Genomic DNA, 15,357 nt, shown 5'->3' on the forward strand with positions numbered 1-15,357 from the left:
ACCCTTTTATCCAAGGCAACTTACAAATTATGACAATAGAAGCCATCAAAACCAACAAAAGCAATAATATGCAAGTGCTATGAATTATAAAATAGAGTAAAAATTTGGGGTAAGATCTTAAAGTTTTAAGAAATCAATACTGCTATTCATTAAATTGATCAAAAGGGACATTTGTGAGTAAAAACCTCTATAATGCTACAAAAGATTTCTGTTTTAAATAAATCCTGTTAATCTTTCTGAAGTTGATCACAATATCCATACCAATATAAAATTGCACAACTGTTTTCAACTTCAATTATAATTTTTTTGAGCACAGGGTCATATAATTCAATAAAAATTCAGCCTTGCCATCACATGAATAAATGACAATTAAAAATTTAACTTCAGATTTTTTGTACAATCTTACTGGTTTTTTTTTTACTGTATTTTTGATCAAATATATTCAACCCTGGAGACTTTTTGACCCTAAACTTGTGTGTAAATCTCTAGAGCAGTAATTAGTGTTCTGTCATCTTCCTTCAGTCTCATTCTTCTCCCAGAGCCCTCTGGCTATTCCAAATGGAAGTGTTCTTCACAGTTTTATTCATCTTCTCCGCTCCAGAAACCACCATTTCTGCACTGGTGTTTCCTCGGGCTGTACCTTTCTCCTGGCTGTCAACTAACACAATAAGAGAACTCGATAATCTGAAGAGGTTTATTCAGAAAAATTGTGCTTACTGGTATTTTTCATGTTTGTGGATCAATTTAAGAGCTTGATTTTTTGGTGTGTGTTTTTTTGTGTGTGTGTAAAGCCCTGCTGCACTCTATTTGTCTTCTAACAGTCTTAACTTTCTTTTAAATATTAAACTTGAGTAGTGAATCATCCAATATTGCTGTCCATCATTTCCATGTCACTTCATCTGTCATCTGATATTCTTTTCAAGCTTGACCAGTTTATCTTTGAACTCAACTGATTTTCTTTTGGTTGAGTGGTTGCTGTATTAGCTGTAACAGCAGGACTTCAGTGCTGCCTAAGGCTTATTGATCATTTGAGGAAAAAGCTGAGTTTGACTCTAGTGTTAAAAGAGAAATATAAGTCATGGCAAGTTCAAGAAACATCCACTTCTGCAGCTTTATGTAAGTACAGCATGACTACAGTCCCCCCACAGGACCTTGGTGGATGTTCTCTTTGATTAAGTATTCCGGAGAGCTGTGAAATAATGTTTTAAATAGTTCTGATCATTATTATGTTGCTTATTTATAAGTTCTGTTTGCAAATGTATATGTCCGTGACTGATGTGAATGTAAATTACAGTATAATGTTAATTGTCTGCAATTACAGTAATATAAAGCACTGTAAGTAAAATGTTGGGTATTACCTTATTCTTTTCACAATATTAATGTTTAATTTATTCAGCATCATGTGCTCTTGCCATAAAACACCATGCAACCTTTCTAAACATTGTTTAACGGTAGAAAAGAACTAGAATTCTCAACTGCGGCGATGATCAACCTGCCCTTGAACACCTGCATGTGTAATCTGAGAGATCTCTGACTTTCATTGGCTGGTTCAAGCAGGTGTGTTTGAATAGAGCAGGATCTAAACTGGTAACTAGATCACCATGAACAAGATTGGACACTCCTTGACTAGAGGAACTTGTCCACATGAGGACTGAAAAAAGTAGGCTAATTAAGATCCAACAACAAAGTATTAAATATTGTTGAAACACATAAATGACTGACCAGTTTTGAAACTTAGTCGTGGCCTAATGGTTAGAGGGTTGGACTCCCAATTGAAGGGTTGTGGGTTCTAGTCTCGGGCCGGACGGAATTGTGGGTGGGGGGGAGTGCATGTACAGTTCTCTCTCCACCTTCAATACCATGACTTAGGTGCCCTTGAGCAAGGCATCGAACCCCCAACTGCTCCCCGGGTGCTGCAGCATAAATGGCTGCCCACTGTGCTCACAGTGTGTGTGTTCACTGCTCTGTGTGTGTGCATTTCGGATGGGTTAAATGCAGAGCACAAATTCTGAGTATGGGTCACCATACTTGGCTGAATGTCACTTCACTTTCACTTTTTTCACTTTAATGATGAGTTAAGCCTCTTACAACACATTTCACAATGCACAGTGCCTTAAATTTAAAATATATTTTTTTTTCTCTAAAAAAATTTTTTTCTGGAAATATATATAGCTAATAAATATATAAATAAATATATGTATCATATTTAACTTTTCATAAATTGATTTTAAATACAATTTAAAAAAATGCAGCTTTGGTGATTAAAAGAGTACTTTTTTCAAAACCCCTTTTTAAAAAACTAAACAGCTTACAGACCCAAACTTTTAACCCCTTCAGTGTCTACACATATATAGACTTTTGTAAACACATTATCCAGTCTTAAACATTATATTATTACAAAGGAGAGATATGAAGCGCAGTAAGGTTCTAGGATGGGGTGTTAATTTTTCAAAAGCAGCTTGATACTAGAAAAATTAACTGATTTTGTATTTTTAACTGAAAAATGTGTTTTATCTATTCCTAAAGAATGAGTTTTGCCTGTTTAGACTTATGTGATGGAAATATTCGTTCATCAGGATCTTTCTATCTCCATGGGAACAATCTAGAGCCACTGAAGGATTGCAGCTTGGAGCATAAAGACTGATCTGCTTGTGTTCTGTATTAATGTAAGGCACATTAGATTATTCTTATCACAGGTTGACAATTTGCATAATGTGAAAAAGCACTATTCTGTTATGGCCAAAGTACTATATTGTCTTGTTTTTCAAACTTTGTTTTTGAAAATGACTTTGTGATATAACACATAACAAAGAAGCACTTGAAGCCACTCCATGCAGGTCTTAGTGAATTCTAGTGAAGTAAAACGAAGGTCAGCTAGAGTCACTGCACCATATTGAACTGGATTAAGTTTACTTTGACAAACTGAAAACAATAGAACTGCACAGCTGGAATGATTAGGCCTAGGTTCCATTACCTCTATATTTTCTCTCTTTTTTTCTTCCTTTTTTTTTTTTTTTTTAAAGATCATGGGTCTGTAACATCAAATTAATCGGCATAAAAGCGTTAAAGAGACATATCTTCTGTGTGTACTGTAATGCTGTGGCATTAGAGAAAAGTCTCGTGTCATCGCGAAACAATGTTTCTCTTACAATACTGAGGTCAGCAGTTTAGCATTCTGCTTTGCTCACAGCAGCAGAGAAGAGATGCAGCACTAAAGAAAACAATAGGGGAAAGTAACTTGCCCAACCAAATGTATATGCCCAAACCAATGGCTAACAATGTGTTGACAGTAATTAATTGCGTGGACAAATGTATCGTCATAAAGTATACCAGCGTCTGCCTATAAATGAAACCCCTCCTTCGTTCAGCCGCACAACAAAATCATACTATGGGGAAGGTTGTGAATATTAATTAGGTAAGACTGACGACGCTTCCATTCGACCAGCCAATTCTCCTACTTAATATTCATGAGCCATGATATCCTACACGCCAGAACCACAGCGAGTCTCCACGGCTCTGGAGGGGGCTCTGGTTCACTCTCCCTCCAACATCGAGAAGGGTCTGCCTTTCAACCAATCATTTCGCCCTACGGGGAGAGCGTCTCGTTACTTCATTTATATTTATGACTCAAGCCTTCACCGTAGTATGTTACTAAAACGATCAGGCTGACCGGGTGGAGAATGCGGACAAGTGCACGGTTTCAATCACCATTTCTTTTCTATAATTATTTTCTTTTTTTTTTACGTCCAGTAATACGTTGATTCGTTTGATGATGGAAATGAAAGGGAAACTCTGAAACAAGTTAATCTCATCCTTACACGGAGAAGAGAGAGTTTCTTCCAGACTGTTTCGTTTATCAACGCGGGATTTTGTTGTGGATACCGAGCCCGGTTTAACCTTGTGCCGCCAATGACAAGTTCAGCACCGCACAACCTCCATCTCACTTTTACACGAGCACCATGGAGGTTTGGGAATCACTGAAGAGGACAGATGTCTCGTTTCTTTTCAGCTTCCGAGTCCTTCAGCATCAGTGTCTGTTGAAGCCGGTTTAACCTGTACTCACGTGTCAAGCGTATCGGATTAAAATAGTTTAAAACATCTTTGCTGAAATATTCTTCCTGGACTAAGAAAAATAAATTAAATCCTGGTAAATCCTTATATTTTGTAACTCATTACAGTGTACATTTCTATTCTTTTCATTTGAATGAAATCATATTTGCATAGGCACTAGTCTTTTCCCTGTTAAATAAACCACGATGAATTTCCATACATGGTATTTTTCTAAAGCTGCTTGACCGAGGAAGGCTTTCTGGTTGCCTTATCCAAATACTGGTGTCTTTTCTGTTTATACTGGATGCTTAGAAAAGTATCAAATTGAACCTGAATGAAATACAATGCATCTGGCATTCGCTCACCTTTTACATTTTGACAGAAAATCCAAGATGACATCAGAGAGCTTCCAACTGTCATTAAGTGAGCTTCCCATGGACAACTGGATGGCCCATCTGCCCAGTGCACTGTGGGATACCCCTCTCTGTTACATGGCCATTCCTGGTATTAAACCTCACATTTTCATTTATAAATTTCACTAATTGCATGCAAACTGCTTGTTCTTGTTTGGGATGCCTTAGTACTACTAAACTACTATTTTAGTGGGACTTTGACTTTGACCCACAATTCTTTTTATGGCTTAAATGTAATATTAATCCACAATTTTGAATTGAAAGTGTGAGTATTGTTACATTAGGAGGGTGCCGCTATTAACTGATTAGAGTGAACACAGTTTCTTCCTTTGTTTTAATTAAATTTTTTTATTTACAGTCTGCCTATATTATTTTAGACATTTTAGTTCAGTGCCATTAGTGTTTACGGTCATTGCGTCACTGTCCTAATGGGTTTGTAGGGAGCCATAATGCCATAACCTACTGTCTGGATAAGAATGACCGGTCTCCAGTGGACCTCACTCAACCGGATATGTTGCAAAAGCTGGACAAATACATGAAGCCCATCATAAGGCCATTTGTATACAAGTGGGCAATAGCACAGGTACTGTATGTTGTCGCATATTGTCGTCACCGACCCATTTTTCGGAAAGTTTTTTTTTATATTTCAGTCAATTTAATAATAATAATTTCCATTACATGTATTTTAACATATGTTCTTGCATTTACAATTGGATTACTTGGAGTCATTTTGGACAGTGGTTGCACAATTCACATTTTCAGTTTCAGTTATAGTAAATCATCTGAGTTCATTGAAAGCCTTATTGTCTTTCATTAAGTGAAACACAAAATCACTAATGCAATATCAGAAAATGCATGATTAAATTCTTTATATCCAGAAGTACTGAGTTTTTCATATTTGAATGGCTAAACATGTACGTAAAAGCTGAAATAACTGCAATAAGGCTGGTTATGGTAGCAAATTCTTCATGAGGTTGTAGACCAATTTATGTCAGCATGCATCAGCAGATTCCCTTAAAGCACGAGTCTCTGAAATCTATCAGCATGAGGGGGAATAAATTGCCATCTGCTGTCCTGAGCAAATCAATCAAACACTCATGGCTTTGCTACAGTGAGAGCTCTGAAAGCACAATTAGATGGGATAGTTATGACAAAAGTAACACTGATGGATGAGCACATTGTCCCAAATCTGTAGGTGAGAAAGAGCATTGTGTTTTTACAGAAATGGTTATTTAACTTTCAGTGGTTTCACTGACGCTGCTGGCCTCCAGCTAGCTGTTCAGCACTATCTTTACTGCACCTGCATTGTTAATGATTGTGCTTTACATTATTTACCATAGGACTGTAGCATTAGGGAGCAGTTGGATTCTGGTGTGCGATACTGTGACCTGAGGATAGCACATAGGCCTAATGACAGCTCAAATGATCTTTACTTCTACCATGGTGTTTATACCACTATAACTGTGGAGGTAAGACTACTGACTACACAAAACTATGAAAACAATTGATCAACCATTTAAAAGTCTCAGCACACCATTTTCCATCTTGTCTATTTGTTGTGTAATTTGATACATGCAGTGGCTCTGATCTATTGAGTTTGATGATTGAAGAATATAAATAAATTGAATCAAACCAATTTATTGTGTTATTTCAGATGGTGTTAAAAGAGATCGGAGAGTGGTTGGATGTACATCCAAAGGAAGTAGTCATACTCTCATTTAGCCACTTCCTGGGCCTTAGTCAAGAGCTTCACACACTGCTTGTCTCAACTATAAAGAGTGTTTTTGATTCCAAACTGTGCCCCAAAATGGTACGCATTAGTTTTTATTATTTACTTTTAGAAATAAAGGATGGGAAGTGGCATCAGTAACAATATATTTCCAATATATTACTATAATAAATAGTAATATACATAAGAAATAATTCTAATAAATTATGAAAAATCATAAAAACATACTTCTGATTTTTCTGACAGGAGTGTGTGACACTACGGAAATTATGGAGCCAGGGTCATCAAGTTATCGTTTCATACGAACACCATATTGCCAACTGCCACAGAGAATTGTGGTTCCAGATACCTTATTGGTGGGCAAACAAGTGCAAGGCTGAAGCATTGATCGAGGAATTTGAACATAGGAAGCAATATGGCCGACCAGGTAATCATTAATATGTTATTAATTTTTTATATTTAATTGTATTAATTATTCTCTTGATGAAACTGTCGTCTTTGGAAAAGTGAAAATGTTAAATTAAACGTTAGTTCTCATGTGCATAATTTTCCACAGGCGGCTTCTTTGTGACTGGAATCAATCTTACTGAAGATCTGAAGTACATATGCTCCCATCCCACAGAATCCCTGAAGGATATGGTGATGTCTACATATCCCACGTTACTTAGCTGGGTCAAGCAACAGAAACCTGGCTCTAACACCGGTTCCCTTAACATCATAGCCGGGGACTTTGTGACAGAGAGCCAGTTCATACCAATCGTCATTGCACTGAACGAAAATCTTCTCAAGAGGACCACAATACCAGAGCCTTGAGCCTCTATTAGCTGCATAATGCATTTAATATTTCGAGAGAGAAGTGTTACTTGTTGTTGTGGTGGTTCTTTTATACTGGTCAATTTTGCACTTTTTGTAAGGGTGCTTACACACTAGAGTTTATGCTATGTCAGCTCCATTCATTTCACTAGGGATGATGGTGCATTGCAAGGACGTAGAGGAAACACACAAGGGTTTGTAAAACCAATGCGCCATCATGCAACCTTAAGCACTTAACATACCCTCAAAAAGGATGACTTGCACTTTCCTGCCCGCCAAATGCTCCGACAGAGCAGTTTCTAGTGTGCAAGCACCCTGAGGATGATAGATCATTTTGAGTTATTGGTAGAATATTATAATGCACTGACTTGTATGACTTGAACTTATTGTCTTAAGCTTATTTATGAGTCTCTGATATATACCTCTGATTTTGCAAAAATGTTTATCATTTTTTAAGAACCTGGTTTCAAATGGATGTCATTATCGAAGTCCAGGTTACAACAACTTTATCTACAGTACAACTTCAGACACAAGCACATAACAGGACGCAATAAGCTCCCTGTGAGCATCAGAGTTTGCATTAGAATTGCTAGTCTATTCAATGCAAGCCTGTATAAACATAAGATTATCAAACACTCAGGATTGTTCATTCTCTATGATGTACTCCTTTTGGCTTTCTACTGTGTGGAATGGCTATGGAAATATGATTCCAATAAATACATGACTGCATGGTGCACAATCAAAAGCATGAAAAGACACTGGAATATTTCTGTGGTTGCACATGTTCTCTGCCATAGTAGCATGCAATTTGAGCCAGTTTAATCAAGATATCAGTTTGCATCACAAACAAATGTGCTTATATCAACAGTTGAATTGCATATCAAATACTCATATTTAATATCTAAAGATTTCCAATAAATAAATTAAACAATATTTAAAGAATTGTGTTCTGAGTTATTAAGACTGAAGTGTTCTCTGGCACACATACAAAAGCAAGAATTAGCTGACATGGAAAGCAGCATTTCACTGTGCTTGTTTCATTGATTATGGACCCAGCTGAAAGACTTTAGTCAAAGTTAACCTTTGATAATGGAGTTTTGTGTTTTTTCTACCTCAAAGATGATAAAATGATGCAAGGTCACCAGATTACTAAACCATGGCAACTTGCAAGTAATCAACATGAATATTGTGTTGCCATATATATTTCTAAAGGGAATATCTGCCTTTCCTACATATGCTCCGGTCAAACTTGATTATTTACATAATGGTAAAATAAATAATAGTATGAACAATGTAGCAGTGTGGAGTGTTGTCTTTTTTTGCTTTTAACATGATTTTACCTCTAGCTGTCACTTTGATTAGAGAAAGGAAAACAAAATTAACATCAAATGTTTATCTTTTGGGAATGAGGTATTTATCCAAAATATGAAATCTTATATGATGGCGTAAAGACGCACTGCCTAACAGCAATTACCTGATCTGTTTTGGGGCGGTTTAACTCAGCGACAGAAATAATAAAAGACTGTTCTGAAATCAGCTGTAAAACGTGACAGACTGAATCAGCCGGAAACAAGGAAATGCCAAGCTGACACGTAAAGACATTCATGTGCAAGAATGATCGTAACGCTTCTAAAATCATTTTAAGTTCGTTAAACAAGGAGTTCACGAACCGCTGAGGTTGTGTGTTACCTTTTCCAAAGAGTTGGGCTTATCTATATATGATGTGTTATCTGTTGTTTCGCTCAAACGCGGACTGTTTCAGCTGATCAACTCATTTTGTTTTCAAACGTTGTCACTTGGATTCATTAGTAAAGCGCTACTGCTTTTACATGATCTATGAACTGATGGCTCACATTATAAAGGATGACATTAATCACGAGGACTGGATGTCATGTTTGCCAGAGAAACTGTGGGATGTTCCTTTAACACATCTCTCAATACCAGGTGAGCGCCTAGGGAAGCTTTCGAATAAAAGTAACTGCGATTAAAAAAATAAATACAAATTTAGTTATAAACTCGCTTTTTGACTTTAGTTTTTGATTTTAGTTTTCAGAATTAAACATTTAGAACTTACAAATTTGAATTCTTTCGCGGAATTCTGAGTTTACCTCGCAAGTCAGTTCACGTTTTTTTTCTTTCCTTTAGCCCTCTCGAATGATTGAATTGTATTCATGTATTTAGTTAGTGGCGGAAATGAGCCTAACCTGTGGAACACAAGGAAACTTTCAATTATTATTATTTTTTTAATGAAAACTAATAAATGTATTTATTAAATGTTATTTATGCAATTTTATAAAATGTTACGATTTATTTTATGTATTATTGCATAAAACATGTCTTTTGTATGGGAAACTTCCTTATCAATGCAAACAATTAATGAACCCTCATTTGTTTTCAGGTAGCCATGATGCAATGAGCTACTGTCTGGATATCACTTCTCCACTGCTCCGATCTGAGTCAGAAACATTTAGGTTACTGGATGGAGTTTTCTGCTGTTTCACACGGCCAGCAATTCGCAGATGGGCTACTACTCAGGTAGGCATATACTTCACTTAATGGTTATTTTGACTGCTTACAAACCTTAATATTTCATAGCAGAAACAGAACATTTGTCTATCCCATAGTGCTCATAGAGTGAGTGTATGTCTTTTTCAAATTTATGCATTTTTACATGAGAAATGTATTTGTATACTATCATTGCAAACAGGAGCAAAACATTGTGGAGCAACTTGCAGCAGGCATTCGATACTTTGATCTTCGAATTGCCCACAAACAGTATGATTCTTCCAATGAGCTTTACTTCACTCATGTCATTTACACACAGGCAATGGTCATTGTAAGTATATAGATGAGTGTTGAGATGAATTAGCTATTAAAGCTTTTTTTATATACACACTTTTTTTGTGTGTGCATTTTGTGCTTTCTAAACGTGTTTTGTTTTGTAGGAAACTCTACAGACTGTTGCTTCATGGCTTGAATCTCATCCCAAAGAAATCATCATTCTAGCTTGTAGCCATTTCGAAGGGCTAAATTGTAAAATGCATGAGGAATTAATCTATTCGCTGAAGAAAATCTTTGGCTCAAAACTGTGCCCTCGCGACGTGAGAAACCATTTGAGTTTTTAAACATAAATTTATATATTTTTTTATTATAGCATTATGATAGCAAGTTGATACCCCACCCGTCAAAAGTTACCTATTTATTTGTTTTTGAAAGTCACCAAGGCTGCATTTATTTGATCAAAAATGCAGCAATTACAAAACAAAAAAACTGTGTCCTACTTTAAAATATTTTAAAATGTAATTTATTCCTGTATTGGTAAAGCTGGATTTTCAGCAGCTTTCAACAATTCCAGTCTTCAGTGTCACATGGTCCTTCAAAAATCATTTTAATATGCTGATTTGGTGCTGATGTTGAAAAAGGTTGTGTTGCTTTATATTTTTGTGAAAACCAATATTAAAATAGAAAATTATGTAACAAGGACACCTTAAATTGATCAATAGCTAGTAAAGACATTTCTGTTATAAAACATTTTTATTTCAAATAGATGCAGAATATTAAAAAATATAAAACTATTTTCAACACTGACAAAAATTAAGAACAACTATTAATAACTGAGCACCAAATCAGCATATAAGAAGAATCATGTGACACTGGAATAATGGCTGCTGAAAATTCAGCTTCACCTTTAAAATATATTAAAAGGGATATTTTAAATTGTAATAATATTTAACAATTACTGTTTTTACAGTGTTTGTGTTCAACTAAATGCAGCCTTAGTGAGCATTAAAAAAAAACATCTTTTGACTGGCACCACATAAATAAAAACATCACAAAGTTTCTACTAACATTTTAAACTGCAACAGGCTTGAAATCTGTTCCTGTTTTGTATTATACACATTCTTAAAGGTGGCCCTATTGACCTTGCGGAATCTGTGGGCATCAGGCTATCAAGTTGTGCTGTCATATGAAGACCAGTCAGCATCACGCTATAAGGAGTTATGGCCTCCTATCCAATACCTCTGGGCCAATAAGCCTAATGCAGAAGAGCTGATCAAGTTTCTTGAATGCAAGAAACGACTTGGTCGACCTAGTGAGAAAAACCTTTGTTTGGTTTATACCTAACATGAGAAAAAAAAAAAAAAATGGTTCCTCATACCTCTGGTCTCTGATCAGCTTTTTTCTATTTCACAGAGGGTTTTTTTGTAGCAGGCCTGAATTTAACGACAGATCGCTGCTTCATCGCATCACATCCTTGGGTGTCTCTCCGAACTCTGACCATTGAGAACTGGAACCAAGTGAAGAAATGGCTAGAAGATCAGAAACCAGGAGCTGAACCCACATGTCTCAACATAATAGCAGGCGACTTCATTGGTCCTGTACCATTTTGTTCGCTTGTTATTGCTCTCAACAAAAAACTGCTTTAAGGAGCTGTTGAAGTAAAATTGGTTTATATGTGAACTCTTTGTTACATGTGAAGGCATTGTTTAAGGAATCATTTAGGTCACAAACCCAAGGCTTACAAACTAAGCATGTTTCTAGTGATCTAAAATGTATTCAGACTACTGCCTAAACGAAACAATGTGCAATATTCAATCCTTCGTAAGTTTACATGTGCCTTTTGAGGTGTAATTCTGCTTGATGAATCAAGCTGCCTTTTTCTAATTTTTTTATCAAGCTTTGAGAGTTAAAACTTAAAATTTTCTGAGACATGTATTTTCTATCAACATTGTTTATATATTAACACAAATCGACCTCGTTTCTCAATGTCAGACTTTTATTGTATTAAAATACTGGTTTTGAGATATTTGAAATACACTGTTTATAAAGCAAATAAATGTTTAAAGATCATTATTGCACTGGGGGAGGGAATTATTTTGGATGATGTCACTCTGGCTGTAAAACAGGGGTCATCTGTTATTAGGTGACCTGAAATAGTTTCCTGTAGCGGCCATATGCAGCTTGGCTAATGATGACCTTGACATTGGCGGTGCAGTCGTCTCCCACATCATCTACTGTCTGAACCGTAGCCTCCTTATACAGCCAACTGTGAAGGGAAAAGGGCACCAAATGAAAAAGTCTGTGGATAAGATAACAGATTTCCTTAAAAACTCTTTACATAAAACTTACGCTAACTGAGGGCTGTTGAGCTGCACTTTAAGGGTCATTATTTGTTTGCCGGTATATTTAACCACAGCTTCTTCAATCTTTTCTTTTAATACCTCCAGTCCATGCTGTTTCAGAGCTGATATAGGAATAACCTCAGGATCACTCACCTCAAATCTATGGAACATGTATAAAAAAAATAATTTTTCTAAAACGTCTGAAAGTACTCGTTACTAAATTAAATTGAAAACACAAATGAGGAAAACAAGATGTCTCACCCTTCAATGAGGTCAATCTTATTGTGCACCTCTATTATGGAGTTCAAGAGTTTTTCTGGAATCTGTAGATTCTTTAATACATTCAGTACATTGACCTTTTGGTTCACAGTTTCTGGATGACTGATGTCTCTCACATGAATAATGAGGTCCTGCAAAAGGAGAGAGTGCTAAAACATTTCTATAACATTACTAAAAATGAAAAGCCTTTTAGTGTTGTGTCTTGGGTACATACAGAATGTGTCACATCCTCCAGCGTGGCAGAGAAAGAGTCAATAAGCTGGTGAGGGAGCTGGGATAAGAAGCCAATGGTGTCGACGTAAAGTACAGTCATGTGACTTGGCAGCTGTCCTGCATGTACTGTAACATCCAGGGTGGCAAAGAGCTGATCTTTAGGCTGGAGACCAGCATCTCCAGTCAGTGCTTTAATCAGGGTTGTTTTACCTTTAGAAACAAAGACTGTTAAAGTGTTTCTTACAATCACATACAATAGTTTAACAGGTTAATATTTATCCAAACCTCACCACAGTTAGTGTAGCCCATGACAGAGATGATGGGAAAGTCTCTGTGTTTGCGCTGGGAGCGCAGAAGGTGCCTCTTCCTCCTAAGTCGCTCCAGGGCTGATCGGATCTTTAGCTCTCGCTCCTTCAACAATCGCTGCTGCATTTCAAACAGGGTTTCACCTGTAAATATATTTAAACTCCAGTTAAACATAATAAACCTTGGTCTTAAAAACGACCCTAGATTAAATGTTTTAATTTCGACAAGCCCATTAAAGTCCTTACCTGAGCCCATTATGTACCTTGAGCCGCCACCTTGCTGGTCTAAATTAGCCACTTCATTTCTCAGCCGTGATCTTATGTGTTTAAAGAACAAAAATATGTTGGTAAATCTGTTAACCCTATAAATGGTGTTTATTTATTATTGAGATAAAGCAATATCACGCTAATACGAGTAACATAAAACAAAATAAAGCTCACCAGGGACATCAACTTTTATTGTGTGGGAAAGTACACTTCCATTCAAACACTACCATTTTTTTTTTAAGAAATTACCATTTTCATTTGGTAAGGAGGCATTAAATTGATCTAAAGTACCAATGAGGTCATTTATAATGTTGAAAACCGGGGTAGTGGCTGCTGAAAACTCAGCATGTTATTCTATAACATGATTTACATTTTAAAATGTATTAAAATATAAAACAGTTATTTAAAAATATTTATTGACTATATTTGTGACCAAATAAATGCAGTCATGGAGAGCTTTGGAATCTTCTTTAAAAATAGTACCAGCTTCGAAGTTTTGAACTGGAGTGTTTCAGAATTGTTGATTTCACCAGGAAACAATGTAGATTAGGAAAATAGTAATTAATTTACCTGAGCAAAGGAATCTCTGCCAAAGAGATTTGCAGTTTGGCCTCTTTTGTTCTGGCATTACAGCGGAAAATATGCAGAACAAGTGAGTATCTATCAAGAACCTTTACTCCCCAGGCTTCCTGCAATTCTTTCTGAAACACAAGTGTAACATTTCACGTTTCTTAGAGAAAAAAAAATTACTAACACTAATTACGATTGTGTTCAAACGAGAACTTCCTATGATTATACTATAACCACAGTGAATCTAGTACCACTTTTTAGAAATGATATAGATTCTTCATGAATCATGATTTTCATGGTCTTTTGTGCAAACATTTTAAAACCCTTTGAAGTGAATTGATGGAATCACAGTATTATGGTCTGAATACTCACTTCTGAGGAAGGTGAAAGTCGTTCCACGTTCACAAAAACAGCTGTGACCTCAGGAGTAGCTCTGATCTTCTCTTAGAAATATTAAAGAACAAAGAAAACATGTCAACCTGTGCCTAAAATACCTATCTTTTCAAAACTAGCAATCTATATACCTGTAAGAGCCTGGAAGTTTCCCTTGCCAAAAATTCTTTTCTTCTCTGGTGTCTTGGTGGAGAGGATGATCTTATCAACAACACTCCAGTTGTACAAAGTGTTCACCAGACCCACAGCTTCCTCCATCTGAAGTGCAGCTATCAGAGGAAAAAAAAACTTTGTATTATGTAAAATTTCACATTTATCCAATGATTAAAATCAATGTATACTTTTACCTGTGGTCAGATATTGCTTTCTGCTGCCCCATTTCACATCAGGATGCACAATAAAGACCCTGTGTTCTTCTTCACCGATACCTGTGGGGATCTGCTGCTGGAACAGCTCCTCTATTTCTGCCTCATCAATTTCATCTTCCTCTTCTACCAGACTGTTGTTATCTGTGTTGTCATTTTTGCTCTTACACATGCAAGCAGTCAAAGACAAAGTCCTTGCTGGCAGAACTGGAACTGCAACCCCATATCTTATTTTTTGTCTTGGACATTGCAACATTGTAACAACAAATTTTGAGGTACTCTGAAAAAATCTGATTGGTTTACATGGAGCAAAAGTCATGTACCTTCTACCAATGACATGTCCAGCACATAATTTTCTCCATGCATATCTGCACAAAAACACATGGTTGGTCAGGACACCAATTTTGTTTAAATTCATCTGCTCAGGTTTTGGTTACAACAATTTAACCAACGTCCAAAAATCATGCGTCCAACAACCAACGTTTTTGTTAGTCGAAACGTTTAGCGCACCCTAGAGAGAAATCAACAAGAAAAGATATTTTACTGTACAACTAACTCAGTATATCAGCATGTTTTGATACGTCTTCCTCTCTTGTGTTTAACGCCGGGTGTAAGTTCAACTGCGCCACTGGTAGGATAGGTGCGGTATTAGTTTTTGTATTTTTGTAAATAAATATAGGTATATTTGAACTCCATGTATTGTATTATATTAGAATCAAACTGAGAAGTATGTATTTTAGAATTTTAGTATGTATGTTTTGTAACATGGTTTAAAATAATCTGTTCCACAGAGAGAGAGAGAGAGAGAGAGAGAGAGAGAGAGAGAAAAAAATAATT

The 15,357-nt window shown here is 36.2% G+C and overlaps 3 protein-coding genes across 3 annotated transcripts; 2 read left to right on the plus strand and 1 right to left on the minus strand.

Moving 5' to 3' along the window:
• Window positions 1-3,560: 3,560 nt before the first annotated feature.
• Window positions 3,561-7,434, plus strand: plcxd1 (phosphatidylinositol-specific phospholipase C, X domain containing 1). The gene is made up of 7 exons (XM_052558385.1): window positions 3,561-4,147; window positions 4,433-4,554; window positions 4,904-5,046; window positions 5,804-5,932; window positions 6,118-6,273; window positions 6,439-6,619; window positions 6,749-7,434. The coding sequence occupies exons 2-7, from the start codon at window positions 4,443-4,445 to the stop codon at window positions 7,003-7,005; spliced, it is 978 nt and encodes a 325-aa protein (XP_052414345.1). The 5' UTR covers window positions 3,561-4,147; window positions 4,433-4,442; the 3' UTR covers window positions 7,006-7,434.
• Window positions 7,435-8,541: 1,107 nt separating this feature from the next.
• Window positions 8,542-11,594, plus strand: si:dkey-66a8.7 (PI-PLC X domain-containing protein 1). The gene is made up of 6 exons (XM_052558005.1): window positions 8,542-8,949; window positions 9,404-9,540; window positions 9,713-9,841; window positions 9,951-10,106; window positions 10,915-11,098; window positions 11,200-11,594. Exons 1-6 carry the CDS (start codon window positions 8,835-8,837, stop codon window positions 11,430-11,432), a joined length of 954 nt encoding a protein of 317 aa, XP_052413965.1. The 5' UTR covers window positions 8,542-8,834; the 3' UTR covers window positions 11,433-11,594.
• A 167-nt stretch (window positions 11,595-11,761) lies between these two features.
• Window positions 11,762-15,135, minus strand: gtpbp6 (GTP binding protein 6 (putative)). The gene is made up of 10 exons (XM_052558004.1): window positions 14,503-15,135; window positions 14,287-14,424; window positions 14,135-14,205; window positions 13,763-13,893; window positions 13,172-13,242; window positions 12,911-13,069; window positions 12,622-12,830; window positions 12,390-12,538; window positions 12,136-12,288; window positions 11,762-12,052 (listed from the first exon to the last, which is right to left on the minus strand). Exons 1-10 carry the CDS (start codon window positions 14,936-14,938, stop codon window positions 11,926-11,928), a joined length of 1,644 nt encoding a protein of 547 aa, XP_052413964.1. The 5' UTR covers window positions 14,939-15,135; the 3' UTR covers window positions 11,762-11,925.
• Window positions 15,136-15,357: the final 222 nt, after the last annotated feature.

Source organism: Carassius gibelio, chromosome B6 (genome assembly GCF_023724105.1).
Source record: "Carassius gibelio isolate Cgi1373 ecotype wild population from Czech Republic chromosome B6, carGib1.2-hapl.c, whole genome shotgun sequence".
NCBI classification, from domain to species: domain Eukaryota; kingdom Metazoa; phylum Chordata; class Actinopteri; order Cypriniformes; family Cyprinidae; genus Carassius; species Carassius gibelio.